The 14401-nt window shown below is 48.2% G+C and overlaps 1 protein-coding gene across 4 annotated transcripts in view; it reads right to left on the bottom strand.

Annotated features, from left to right (window-relative positions):
- Positions 1-14401, bottom strand: part of SHANK2 (SH3 and multiple ankyrin repeat domains 2) — a 712956-nt gene that overhangs the window by 30477 nt on the left and 668078 nt on the right. For all 4 annotated transcript variants that reach the window (XM_027856171.1, XM_027856170.1, XM_027856172.1 and 1 more), the window contains one exon: positions 1908-2038. In XM_027856171.1, coding sequence (XP_027711972.1) covers positions 1908-2038 — 131 coding nt within the window. The remainder of the gene's footprint in view (positions 1-1907; positions 2039-14401) is intronic.

Here is a 14401-nt window from a genome sequence, read left to right as displayed (position 1 = left end):
ATGATGTAAAGAACAATTAGAACTGATGGGGAGAACCATGAGAATGAAGCAAAAAAACCAAAACAACAAAGAAAAAGGAGAGCAGATAGTCTGTTTCCATCTGCATTCGGACTCCTGAGTTCTTTCTCTGGTTACGGATTCTGGACACTTTTCACAGCACTCAATCCATGACCATTCGGTAAGGAACACTATGTTCTGGGCTTCTCTTTTCTCCTTCTTCCCATCCCTCTCTGACTCCTCCTCCTCAGCTTCCTTTGTTAGACCTTCATCCACATCCCACCTGAGACTATTCTGGTCTCTCTTGTCTTCTCTTCAATGCCCTCTCTGTCAGAGATCTCTTTAGCTCTCATGGATGCAAGTAGAATAACATGGAGATGACTCCCAAATCTCCACAGACAACTTGAATGCTAATGTGGCCTCATTAGCTGCTGGTTGGATACATTCCCATGGATGTCCTAGCCACATGTCAGGTGCAGAAATCCTTATCTTGGGGCAACTAGATGGTGCAGTGGACAGAGCACCGGCCCTGGAGTCAGGAGGACCTGAGTTCAAATCTGGCGTCAGACACATGACACTCACTAGTTGTGAGACCCTGGGCAAGTCAACTAACCCTGATTGCCTCACAAAAAAAAATCCTTATCTTTCTTCACAAATCTGCTGTTCCCCCAAACTCTTGTTTCTACTGAGGCCCCCCTTCTTCCCAATCCCCCAGATTTCTGACTTGACGGCCATCCTTGGCCTCCTTAATCCCAAATCTAAAATCAGCTCTGTTGGGCTTCTTTCATTTCTACCTTCTCAGTGTGCACTGTGCCCTCCTTCCACTTACCTAGTTCAGGTTCTCATCACCTCTCCTATGGACTACTCTAGTAACTTCCCGATTGGCTTCCCTGTCTTCTATCTCCCCTTCTCTAATTCATCTTCACTTCATACAGCTGTAAAAAATATTTCTGAGGTCACTCCTCAGTTCAACAACCATCAATGGTTCCCTCCTACCTAGAGTATAAAATACAAAGTTCTAGGTTCAGTCTGGCTCCCACCTATGTTTATAGACTGATTTTTTTATGATTCCCCTGGACAAACTCTACTTTCCAGTCAAGTTGGACTTTGGGCTATTTCTCAATGCTCTTTTTCTCATCTCCATGCATGTGAACAAGTCATTTGCTATACCTCCAAGTTATGCTGCCTCCTCATGCCCGCTTCTCAGAAACTTTGTCTTCATCCATGCCTCAGCTCAGATGCCACTTCTGTCCGGCCCTCCCAATGCTCCCGTGGTATTTCTATTCTTTCTCCTCAACACTGTGATTATCTGTGTACATCTCCAGTAAGATGTAAGCCCCTCGAAGGTATGGAGTAGTGTTCCCGCCTCCCCCCACATTGTATTTCTAGCACCTGGGACAGCACCAGGCAAGCAACTTTCATAGCTTTGAATTGTTCTCTCTGATCTTCACAACCTGCTTTCTCACCTGCCTTAATTCAGGAGGTCCATTAGAGAACACCACTCTATGTTTCCAGCAGATTTTTGTTTCACCAGATTTGTGACTTCCTCACAGTAGGGAGCTTTGCTTTTACCAATGCAGATTGGCATCTGCTTTGCAGCTGATGGGGGGGATTCTGGGTATTATTTTCCTCAGGTTGAGAAAACTGAGGCTCAGAGAATCTGAGTGACTTGCCCAAATTCATGCAGCTAATAAGTGGCTGGACTGAAATCTGACCCAGTTCTGACTCATTAGGTCTGCTGATTTCCTTTCTGGAGAGTAGAGGGGTGTATGAAGCCAGACTCCAAAGGCAAAAGTTGCTCCGTGACCTCTGATCCAGTGGGTTCCCATTGCATCTCTAACAGGCTGCAAAGCTGCCAGCAGGACTTCTCCCTCTGGCTGGCCCCCACCCCGGGGAGCTGTCCCACTCACATTCATGTCTGCCACAGATGGGAAGCACCTGCTGGTTGGTCGCTGCTTGATGGTCGCCACTCTTGACTCCACAGCCACGTTTTCTGCTGTCCTCGATGGCTTGGCAGCTGGTACAACTTCATCAACTTTATCTGCAACAGACGGAATGTCATTATAAATGAAGAAAGCGGGTCAAGTCCCACCCCACCCCCCAAGTCTCCTAAGGTTGAGGGGGAGACTGAGTCATCCAAATGCCAAAGTGTCTCTTTCGCATTTTAACAAGGCAAGAGGTCAGCCCCAGGGGAGGGGTGCAAGCCAATGGCGGTCTACCGCTGCTGCCACACATGCATGCTAGGAGTGCTAAGCCTGCATGCAGCCCAAGTTTACTTAGGGTCACTCGAAAAACCATCCTCTTCTTCAAACCTTCAAAATGTGAAGGGTGAAAATCTATACAGAAATGGAAAGAAAACCTTTAGCATGGGGCCCCTGGGTCTGACAGAGAACAGGAGAGAGGCTTTCAGCATCCTGGGCCCTTTCAGCCAGGTGATGGTGACAAGGAGAGGTCGGACGTCTTTCTGCTAACACTCTTTGGCCTTCTCACAAAAAGGTCTTAACTCTGGAGGGCCATTAGAGAATGCACATCTGTCTTTCCAGACCCTTGCTTGACCAGACTGGCGAGTTTATCGCTGTAGGCAAATCTGCTTTTGCCAATGCTGCCTGGCACCTGCTTATTGACTGACACTCCCAGAGAGCTGCCTGGGGCACCTAGAGGGAAGTGCCTTGCCCAAAGTCCCACAGCCCTCATGGTCCAGAGGCAGGGCTTGAACCCAGGGCTTTCTGGCTTTGAGGCCAGCTCTCTCTCCATTCCCGGGGTCTGGAAGGTGTTGGGTAAAACTTAGCTTTGTTTTTTTTTTATTGGTTAGTTTTGTTTTTAATTTTGGTTTTTAAATTCACGGCAAAGGGATATTCAGGGAAGATGCTTGATTTATCATTGGGGAACCCAGTAATTAAATAAGGCACCTAATTAATATGAACAGTTCTAGGTCTTTGAAATAAATCAGAAAGTCATAGATTTAGTTCTAGAAAAGGCTCTAGAAGTCATCTTGATCAGCCTCCTTTTCAGACAGGAATGAGGCTCAGTGGAGTTTGAGTGACTTGTACAAGGTCATACACATGGTATAAGGAGAGTCAGGATTCACACCCAGACCCTCCAGTTCCAAATTCAGCACACTTGCTACCACCTCAAGCTAGCTCTCCCTGGCTGCCTCCAGGACAGTCTTCCTTCCCATTTCTATTTGCAAAAGAACCAGGAAGTTTGGTGATTTGTCTTGGTATGTATGCATGTGCACATGTGTGCATGTATGTGTGTGTTGGAAAGAAATATGTATCATTACTCTTCAGGCATGGAAATCAGTGAGTAATCAGCTTGGCCATTGGTTAAGCATTTGTGTCTATGCCTGAAGAATGATGAGCCTAATTTCTTTCCAACATACACACACACAGACACACACACACACAGATACACACACACACACACACACACACACACACACCCCAAGACAAACAAGCCACCAAACCTACTTCAGAGGAAGTGGGAAGGCTTGAAACCAAGACTGCCTTCCTGTCTGGAAGGAAAACTCCATCCTGGGCACCAGAGGCTTAGTACAGTGCCTGGTTCATAGTGAGAGTTGGATAAATATTTATTGACTCATTGACAGGCACATCCGGATCAGCTGAATTCTCATTTTCTTAATGATGCATTTAGGAATTGGGGCTATCTGGCTTGGGGCTGAAGCTAATGTGTACCAGAATTTGGGGGAGACACATATGAGTGTTTTCATCTCAGAACTCAAGGTCCCCAGAAGTTGACTTGGAGCAACTTGCAGATTGTTGGAGAGCCATGCCCCCCCCCCCCCCCACCATAGGACTCCTTTATCCTCTGTGTGGGCATGTGCTTGACCTGGGTGCTAGGAAGCTAGGTCCTGAGGGATTGGTCCCTGCTCCTGAAGGGCTTCCAGTCGCACCTGTCTCAAACCTAGGCCAAAGCTCTAGGCTCTATGTGGCCCATCCAAGCGACAGGACCTTGGCTGGTCAGATAGTCACACCAATAGTGGAGGAAAACATAAAAGATGGGGAGTAAGATGGAAACCCTGAAGAGGAAGCCGAGATCAGAAAGTCACAGGAAATGACCATTTCACAGACACATTTGATTGCTCTAACACACACATACACACGTACACCACACAGATCACGTTCTCTGGCACAGAGACACAAACATTGAGACAGGGCCCTGGACATCAGGGATAGAAGACACCTCACACAGACATCCCAACAAATTGGCATCCAAAGTGGCAAAGCCACCCAGAATGGCACCAAAGCAATGCCAGGGACTTCCCAGAGCCAACCTGGGGAATCACCGGGCAAACCTGCAGACCCATGTCTTAAAGTGGGGAAGACCATGGGATTCAAACTTGGATGTGGCTAGGGTCAGGCTCTTGGTGCATTCTCTTGGGGCTGCAATGAATGGGGTATCATTCAGTAATAACAGAAATGACAGATGCTGACATTTACATACACCTGTAAGGTTTACAGAGCACTTTTCAGATGCTATCTTTTTTGATCTTTACAAAGACAGTGGGAAGTAGGTGCTATTATTACCCCCATTTTACAGATGAGGAAACTGAGATCGAAGAGAGGTCAAGAGGGTCACACAGCTAGCAAGTGTGTGAGACAGCATTCGAACTTAGGTCTTCCCGATTCGTAGTTCAGCACTTACCCCACTCTGTCAGACTGTTTGATTTAGAAGGTAACTGAGTCACAGAGTTACACGTGGAAGGCGTCTGAGAGGTCCAACTCTCCCATACAGGAAAGGAAATGGAGGCACAGATAGGGAAGGGACTTACTCAAGGTCACTCACAAGTTATTGGCAGAGTTGTGATAACACACGAGGTCTCCAGATCCCAGGTCCAGGGCTATCTCAATTCAACAAACATCCATTAAACACTGGTTATAGCCAAGGCAATGGGCCAGGTGTTGGGGATACGGAGACAAAAACAGACTCTGCCCTCGAGAAGCTTACATTCCACTGAAGGGAAATGAGTCCACAATAGGCAAATATACCCGAAGTTGAGGAGGGAGAAAGAGGATTGGGGAAATTTGGGAAGATTCCATGGAGGTCATGGCTCCTGAGATCAGAGAAAGGAGGGATTCTAGGAGGCAGGAGATGAGGAGGGAGAGCTGTTCGCGGCAGGGAATCAGGGCATGGCCTTCCAAAGCATCAAGGTCACAGATGGAACGCTGACCTTGAACAACACTAGTTTGGCTGCGACTGTAGAGTCTGGGGGGAAGAGCACCATGAAACATTTGGGAAGGTGAGCGGCAGCCAGATTGTGGAGGCCCTTAAATATGAGAACGAAGAGTTTCACTTTTCCTAGAGGCAACAGGGAGACAATGAAGGTTTCTGAGCAGAGCAGTAGTCTTTGGAGTAATGGTCACAATTGTGCTTTAGGGAGATGGTGCTGGCAGCTGTATGGAGTATTGGACTGAAGAGAGACTAGAAACATGGAGACAAATGACAAAGATGGTGGCTGTGTGAGTGGAGAGAGGACAGAGAAGAAGGGAGGTGAGGGAAGGGACCGACAAGACTGGCCCTTGACTGTCCAGGAGGGAGGAGGGCCAGGGAAGAGGCAGAGATGACTCCTAATTTAGCCAAGCTGAGGGACTGGAAGGAGGTTGGTGCCCTCCCCTGAAACAGAAACACTTGGAGGAAGGGCAGCTCTAGGGAGAAAGACAATGAGTTACATTTTGGACATGATGACTCTGAAAGGTACAGAGGCCATTTGGGTGGACAGTTGGTTATGTGAATGGCATCCATGAGTGAAATCAGGATGATGTATGTAGACTTGAGAATGATCTGTGCAAAGATGCTAACTGAATTCAAGGGTGCAGATGAGGTCACCAAGACAGAAAGAACGCTGAAGAGAAGGCCCAGGATGGAAACAGGACACAAGGCCCAGGGATCCCCATGCTGAGGGCCTAACACACAGAGGACAATTCAGCAGGCCAGACAGGAGGAGGAAAGTCAGGAGGGAGCAGTGTCAGGGAAGGCAAAGGGAGAGAGTATCTCGGAGCGGGAGGTTACCAGGGCCCCAAACTGAGGAAAAGGCAGAGAGGAGAAAGCTCAAGAGAAGGAATCTTTATTTCCAGTCTTCCTTCTGCCCCACCACTGATTTTATGCAATTCCATAGTCAATGAGTCAGACCATGGCTGAAACCTTCACATCTACCTCCTGACTTTGGGCTCTTTTCCTTGGTGCCTCACTCAGGCCACCAAGTAGGGCAGAGCTCACCTGGGGACCATCTGGAGTTAGAGGACCCTAGCCCATTGAAAGCTCCATGATACTGATGCCTTAGAGGCTGCTGGGCCTCTTCCTTCTTTGGATCATCACCCTGGGGGGGTGGGGGGTGGTCCAGGACAGAGCATGGTTCTGCACCTGTGGGGTGCCTGCCTTATCTGCCCACCTGGCTGCTTATCTTCAGGGAATACCCATCTGGGAAGGGGATGTGTCTTTCTGCTTGGGGAGGTTCAGGCTCTGCTGGGCACACTTACTGTCATTCTCTTCTTTCTTTTTGCCTGATCCTAAGGAGCAAAGGATGCCATCACTGTGACAGGCAGGGAGGCCACAGCCTGTCCCACCCTCCAGTTCTCTTCTCACTTCACCATTGGGCATGTTCATTAACCCTGAATACTGGCTGTGCTGTCTGAATTCTGCAGCATCTTAAGCATGGGAAGCCCTCAACGGCACCAAACATTCCCTTTGTGGGATGTAGCCATAGGAAGGTTGGAGATGTGGCCGCTGTCTCTTACTCAGGCTGCTCAGTCAGTACCTGCAGTCTGTTCTGGGGCTGTGGAGATAAGCCCAACCAGTCTCTCTGGGCCAGCAATTGGGGGCTGCTTCTTGGAAGCCCCTTGACTGGCTCTTAGGAGAACTGAAGTCTGGATGGTGGGCACAGATCAGCCGGTATCAGGTACTCGGACAACTACAAGTGTGAACTTTGCAGATATGATGAGAAGCAGCCCTTGCTGGGGTCTGTGGGACCACGACCACTGCAAAGGTCAGGACTCCCTTCTGATCCCACAGAGATGACACCGGTGGAGAAGGCTGCAGAGGATTTCACTGGATTTGAATTCCTGGGAAATGAGGAGTCCCTCCATGCGTGCAGGTTTCTTCATTAACCAGATCATATGATTCTCCATTCATTCCCCATAACCAGAATCGAAGACTACATGTGAACATCCCACGCTGTACGGGGCTGGGCAGCTGGTGGGGCTAACGTTCACATAGGCAGGGCTTAGATTAGAACCAAAATCACTGGGTGCCTTGGGCAGCTAGTGTGAAAGCAAGAATGAAAATTCACATTGTATTTTCAAAGATATACAGGCTAAACTTGAGAACATGGTTGGATAGGAATCTTTCATTGTGTTTTCTTTGAAAAGCTACCGAGGGCAAATGACAACTCACACTGGGGGCAAGAGACGACAGGGCCCTATGAGATATAGGCAGTCAGGTAGTCAGTTAGCACCTATCAAGCACTTACAGTTTGCCAGGCATTATGCTAAGTGTGGAGGAGAAAGACCCAGAGGGTGTGAGCCCCTGAACATGACCACCACATGGTGGGGGGGCTATTGTGGCTACGCTTAGTGCACGAGTGTTGTCAGGTTGCCAAGTGATGGGCTTGCCTCCAGGATGATTCTGGCTTCTCATCCAGGACCTTCTGTGGAGATTCCCAGGTGATGACCCCAATAAGGCCCTGAGAGGAAGGTCCGGGAGACGCTGTGGGCTGCCCAATGGGGCAGGTAGAACAAAGAACAGCAGACTTGAGCAGATTGTTTCTGTTTTCTGTTTCCATCCCTGGCACTCAGCCCAGTGCCTGGCACATAGTAGGCATTCAAGAAATGTGTGTTGATTCCAATTGAACTGAAGCGACATGGAAAATTTTTCTCACCAGTGAGAGCTGGCCTAACGAAGACTGGGCAGCCTGGGGAGGTGGTGAGCTCCCTTCTCCTGGCAGCAAACTCCTTGCTTCACAGGCCCAATGAAGGTGTGGAGGTAGAAAGACTTTTATGCAAAACTTAGCACCATGTAAATGTCCATTCTTCTCCCCTTCTGAGGAGGAGGATGGGAGGCTGTGGGCAAGGGTCCTACGAGATGGTCAAGCCTGTGTGGGCTGCAATCTGCCTCCGTGGACAGAATGCCCATATCAATGATTTCACAGATCCATTGGACTAGTTGAGTGTTAATACTACAGTTTGGAAACAGGCCTTAGACCAGGACCCTCCACTTTCCCTCTCACTAGGCCAGAGATGCCTGCACCCTGCATCCTCTTCCTCACACTGGTGAATCCTGCCATGGAACCTCCACTGGAGGAAGTGCCAACCACGCCAGCCATGACCACTTCTAGACCAGCTGAGTTCCAGACTCTCTGGACCTCATGCCCACTTCCTCTCGGCTTTCCTGCATGTGTCGTCTTCCGCCGTTAGAATGGAAGCTCCTTGAGGGCAGGCTCTGTCTTTCTTTTTGCTTGTATTTGTATTCCCAGTGCTTAGTACAATACCCAGTACATAGTACATGCTTAATAAATACTTCATCTAATCAGACTCTCATTTTAAACGTGAGGGAGGATGACTGCCCCACAGTCACACAGCCAGCTAGCCAGGATTGGGCCACCAGCCTTCTTCCTCCCAACTCAATGGCTGGCCAAAGTCAGTCCTTTTACATCAACATCTTGAATATATGCACACCTAAAAATCACCCACAGAGCAGGAGAACATTCCCAAGGCCAGGGGAAAGAAAGCATCTTGGTTTTGTTCTTGAGAAAGAGAACAGAGCCTCAGCACCTGCATTTTGATAGACTGGTCTCTTATTTTCACTATGCCTACCATAGCTTGTTCATAAAGTCTGCTGGCAGAAGGAATGTCTTTGGAAAATACTCCAGTGGGTCTATGATTTCACTGATGTGGGCATTCCATCCCAAACTGCAGCTTCTGACTCAGGAGGTGGTGAGAGCAGTGGACAGAGTCACAGAGACCTGGTTTGAATCCTCTCTCAGACACTTTCCAGCTACACGACCCTGATTAAGTCACCTCAACTCTCTCATCCATAAAATGGGACAATAATAACATCTACCTTTCAAAGTTGTTATCAGGCTCAAATGAAGTAATATTTGTGAGGTGCTTTGCAAACCTTAATGCTCTGTGTGTTGTTTCTTGTCATTTTTCAGTCATGTCTGACTCTTTATGACCCCATTTGGGGTTTTCTTGGCAAAGACAATGGAGTGGTTTGTCATTTCCTTCTGTAGCTCATTTTACAGATGAGGAAACTGAGGCAAACAGAGTTAAGTGACTTGCCCAGGATCACACAGCTACAAAGTGTCTGAGGTCAGATCTGAACTTAGGAAGAGGAGTTTTCCTGACTCTAGGCTCAGCACTCAATCAATTGCACTAATCAGCTGTCGCAATGCTATATATAAATGCTAGCTATTATTATTTATTGAAGGCTCATAGGCTTGTTCCAAAGTGGGGCAGATACGTAAAATTCTTTGTGAATGCTAAAGCTCTATATAGATGTTAGCTAGTATTCTTATTATTAATATAACTGCTGTTATTCTCCATGCCAGCCTGTCCTATGTGACTCTTACCCACCAAAACACCAAGCCAGATACTCCAGAATGTTTGATTTAGTAGAGTGGGCAATGTCTGGAACCCCTACTTCTTTAACATTTGGGTAGACAAAATCATTTCTAGAGTGTTGTGTTCTGGAAAGTTCTCCTTTAAGGATGATTTGTCAAAACTATTGCTTCTGGGTCACTGATTGGCCTTTCCCATTAATTCTCTATGATCCTGAAAATTTCCATTTTCAATCTGTTTGGCCATTGCCGATCACTCTGCCTACATCTGTGGAGGGAACACTCAATTGCCAGCTTCCATTATCTGAAGGATAAGCTCACATGGATGTGAGATTAGATGTTAGTGTGGCTCCAGGGGGATGGAACTAGGACTAACGGGTGGACATCACAGGAAGGCAGATTTTAGTTCTGACTAAGGATTCCCAAACACATCTACCCAACAATGGCATAGGCTTCCTCAGGAGGTAGTGAGGTTGTTATCACTGGAGGTATCCAAGCACAGGCTAGATGACCACTTGTTGGGAAAATCTTAAAGGAGATTCATGATTTGGGCAAAGACTGGATGAGAAAACCTTCAAAGTCCCTTCTAGCTCTCCAAGTCTGAGATCGGTAAATCTCATGCTATATGATTAAAGATTCCCCGAGCTCCCACCTTCAGAGGGTTAAAGGGCACAGAACGAAATCCTCTTCACACAATTCCTCCTGAAGGAAATAAAACCTAGAAGAAGCGTCAGGTGTTTACAATTCAGAAGTCAGAAACACAGATGGTAGCTGCTGTCACAAGTTGGCCTGAATCTTCATTCAGAACACTTGGACTCTGCAATTTGAACTTTCCAATAAGTGACTTCTTTCCTGCCCTAAGCCCAGATCATTAAGAAAGAGAAGGAGCAGTTTCTTCATCAATTTTTAGCTGTTATTTTTGTTTTTAAAGCTCCTTCACTTCCAAATACTCCCCTCCCCTCCCCTCTAAACTGTCCAGAGAGCTATCCCTGACAGCCAAACACAAGAGAAAGAGAGGCAGGTCAGTAACGCTAGTGAACACGCCAACCATGCCTGACGGTCTACACAACCTCCCTCCACAAACCCCGCTTTTCTGCAAGGAGGGATTTCGCACTCCATTCGGGTCTGTTCTTTCTATTACCATGGTTGCAGTTGTAGCAGAAATTGTTTCTTGGCTCTGTTGACTTTCCTTTGCATCAGTTCATATTAGTCTTCCCTGCTTCTCTGAATCCTTCCTATTCATTGTTTCTTCTAGTTGGTCACGTGCCACAATTTGTTCAGCCCTTCCCCAGCCCTTAGGAGGCTACTTTGTTTCCAGTTCTTTGTACTACCAAAAGTGTTACGGTGTATACAATTCGATATACACAGACCTTTCTTTCTGTCCTCCTTGGGGGGGGGGTATATGCACAGCAGGGGGATCTCAGAGTCAAAGGGCAGGGACATTCGAATCACTTTCTTAAATTCTTCCTACTAATTCCACTAAGTCAACCTATGGGATGTGATCAGAGACCTGGAATTGCAAGAACCTGGAATTGGAGAAGTCCCATTCAGGACACCTGGTCCATCCTCCCCCTGAAAAGCAATTCCTCCGCTCTGCCCTGACAGGTCCCCTCCATGCTTGAAGGAAGTTTGCACGTGCTGAGGTGCACTTGGCTTGTGGAGGGTTAATTAACCAGGTGGTTCTGATCTGGATGTGGGAACATGCCAAAGGCCACAGGGAGCCAGCTGGTGGCAGTGGCCAAAACAGCATTTTCTGGCTACCTCCTCCTCTTCCTCCTCCTCTCTCCATGAGGATAAAGACTGCCCAAGTGGGCTCGGCATGGTGGGGAGGGGGAGCTAGTGCCGGGAAGGCTGGTGATCTTGATCTCATCAGAGGCGGAGGCTACCCAATGTCATTGGTTCCACGAAGACACAATGTTAGGAGAGACAGCATACCAAGTGGGGGGAGTTCAGGGGGTAAGCGATACGCTGGTGCAAAGCAGGCTGGCAGGCCATGGAGTGAATGTCACTGGGACTCAGGTGCTGGCCTAGATCACTGCCAGCCATCCAGTGTGCAGGTGGGCGGGTAGCAGAATGGTGTTTCAACAGAGCTTGCTTACAATGCATTAGTGACCTTCTTGCAAAAGCTTGTTGCTCAGGGCAACAGGATATTTCTGTATTTTGTAATTAATACAGGAGGAGGCCTTTTCTGATTTTTTTTTTTGGTGGAAAGGGTAGGCTTTTTCATATCATCACAAATATTCAATACATACTCATTGACTGATGGATAAAAAGATCTGGGGAAACAAAGCCCATCACTTTGGAGGACCCTGTAGGCTTTACAGTTGGGAGGAACCTGGTCTAACTCCCTTCATTTTGTAGAGAAAGTCCACGGAGACCCTTGGAGGTGAAGAGCCTTGCTCAAGGTCAGAGAGGGAATAGAGCAGAGCAGCAATCAGAACCCAGGCCCTGGAGCTCCAAAAGCACCAAGAAAACCCTGCCCAAATGCACCGAAGGAGGCACCCAGAGAAAGAATACCAAGGAAAAGGAGGGCTGATCAGATCTGCAAAGTGGGGAAGGGGAGGCAGGTCTGGGCAGGATGACCTCAGGGTCATCTGGGTCATAGCCAGGGATGTGACTCCTGGCCGTTTGCTCCTCCTTACACCTGGCTCATTTTGTAAGCTCCTTCAGGGCAGGGGCTGTCTTTTGCTTCTTTTTGCATTCCCAGCAGTCGGCATAATTCCTGGTGCACACTAGGTGCTTAATACATGTTTATTGGTTGATCTCAAGGTGGGCTGCCACCGGGCAGTTTGGAAGGGGATTGTTGGTGACTTTGGTGCCAGAAAGGAAAGGAATTACTGTGTTGGGCTGGGTCACCGTGACTGCAACATGATGAATGGCCAGCTCCTGGATAGCAGTCAGGCCCCTAGGAGAGTGGCTGTGGCCTCAGGCCACTGATGCTGACGCCCAGGGGTACCAGGGATCAGTGCAGTGCTCTGCCTCTGGCTGTTTGCTCTTTGGGCTTGGTGGGCTCTCCCATAAAGCCTCCAGCCTGAGCTGGTCAGGTGGGTCATGCTTCCATCACTGAGGACAAGAGAAACTGATCATTGGGAGCCCAATGGTCCCGGGCCCTTCGGAGACAGAAGGCTGTATGGGCTGTCCAGGGCCTCTCCTAGGCTGGACCATGCCAGACGCAAAGACATTCTCTGCTGTTCTTTCCCAGAACATAGGCAGATTATCCCTGAGCAGTCAAGGTGGGGGCAGAGATGGCTCTCTTAGTCTATTCTATACAAGAGCTTCTTCTCTCACACATTTTCATTTCAAACTCATGTATTCTTTTTTGTTTCTATATTGAATTTAATGAAAAAAAAAACAAAACAAAACCCTGGCTTCTTCCCTCTAGGGATGACCATGTTTTGACACGTGCCTCTTCCTTGCTGCCCAGAATACAACTGTTCACTGAGATGCTGAATAACTGATATTTTTAAAATTAAAACAAAAAAATGCAGGAACCTTAAAAGAGAGATGTTTCCGCTTGTCCAAGGAACAAGCTGCCAGGCAGTTTATTTGGACTTCCTCCTCAGCCGTTGTCCACAGAGAAGAATGATAGGACCAAAAAGTATAAATAAATCAATACGAAGGGCCAGGCCCTCTGCTTCGCACTGGACACCCAAAGACAAAAACAGAATCCTACTTTTCCTCAAAGAGCTTCCATTCTACTGTGTTCTTAGATGACATATGGGCTGTGCTGCAGCTGAGATCTTCATGGGCCTCTCATTGGGTGCTCAGAGATACAGGGTCGGGTTCCCTGTGCCCCAACTTGGGACAGGCATTCACCGAGACAAGGACTCATAGCATCCCCCTGCCCTCCAGGGTCCAGCTCTCCTAGCCTGCAGCTGCAGGAGGAATGCTCTCTCTGAGGCTGCTGCCCCAGCTCCCAGCCCAAAGGCCAAAGTGGCTGAAATAAGACACTCCTGGCCAGAGCCTATTTTTCTCCACAAGCTCTAGGATGGCCACTTACTTCCTCCAGGCCAGATCTGGCTGGTCCTTTTGGGATGAAGCAGAAGGGATCCTTTCCTGGGTGGGCTGCACTAGATAGCTGCTAAGGACCTTTCTCTAAAAGGCTGTGATTCTCTTGACCAGGCTCCGGCTGCTGAGAGATGACACTGTAATCTGACAATGGGGGCGTTTCAGGGAGGATGATTTGTTTCCAGGCAAATCACTTGTGTTTTTAAAATTGTGGTCTATGTTCCCGGGTCCCATAAATCACCTGACTTGTTATTACTGCCATATTGGCAGGGTAGCTGTTGTGCTGCCCTGACTTGGGAACAGCTCTGAAGGTGCACCCAGCAGCCCGTCAGACCGGTGTCAAAGAGGTGGCCAGTGGGAAGAAAGGAGCCCAGAGCTCTCCACTTAGGTATTCCTTGGTGAAGTATTGACCTGGGGCTCTGGCCACCAACTCCCCCTCTGCCTTTCCTGCTGTGCTATCTTAGCTAAAAAGGAAAGAAAAATGGAGACCCCAGAAACAAAGAGACATCATCGGATGGGAGAGAACCCAGACTGTGCTACGCATACTGGCTGAGTGCCACTGTGAGTGCATGTCATTGTGAATGTACACTCCCGGGGATGAGGTTGGGCAAGGAGATGGATCCACTTCAGCGACACTCTGGCCATCAATTTCTCCCTGCCCACCCCCAAGAGCAGCAACCTTGAGTTGCCAACTTTGGGTACCAGTGATCCTAGTGAAAAGCAAAGAAAGAAGAGAGAAGGCAAGTGGGCTTGGATACCTTACGTCTTATTTCCTAGAAAGTGTGAGGAGGGTAGATTCAGGTGCTTGAGTGACCCAGATGG

The sequence above is a fragment of the Vombatus ursinus genome, unplaced genomic scaffold (genome assembly GCF_900497805.2).
Source record: "Vombatus ursinus unplaced genomic scaffold, bare-nosed wombat genome assembly UNPS02011369.1, whole genome shotgun sequence".
NCBI lineage: Eukaryota > Metazoa > Chordata > Mammalia > Diprotodontia > Vombatidae > Vombatus > Vombatus ursinus.
Note: the sequence above shows the minus strand (reverse complement) of the source record. Positions and strands in the feature narration are given on the sequence as shown.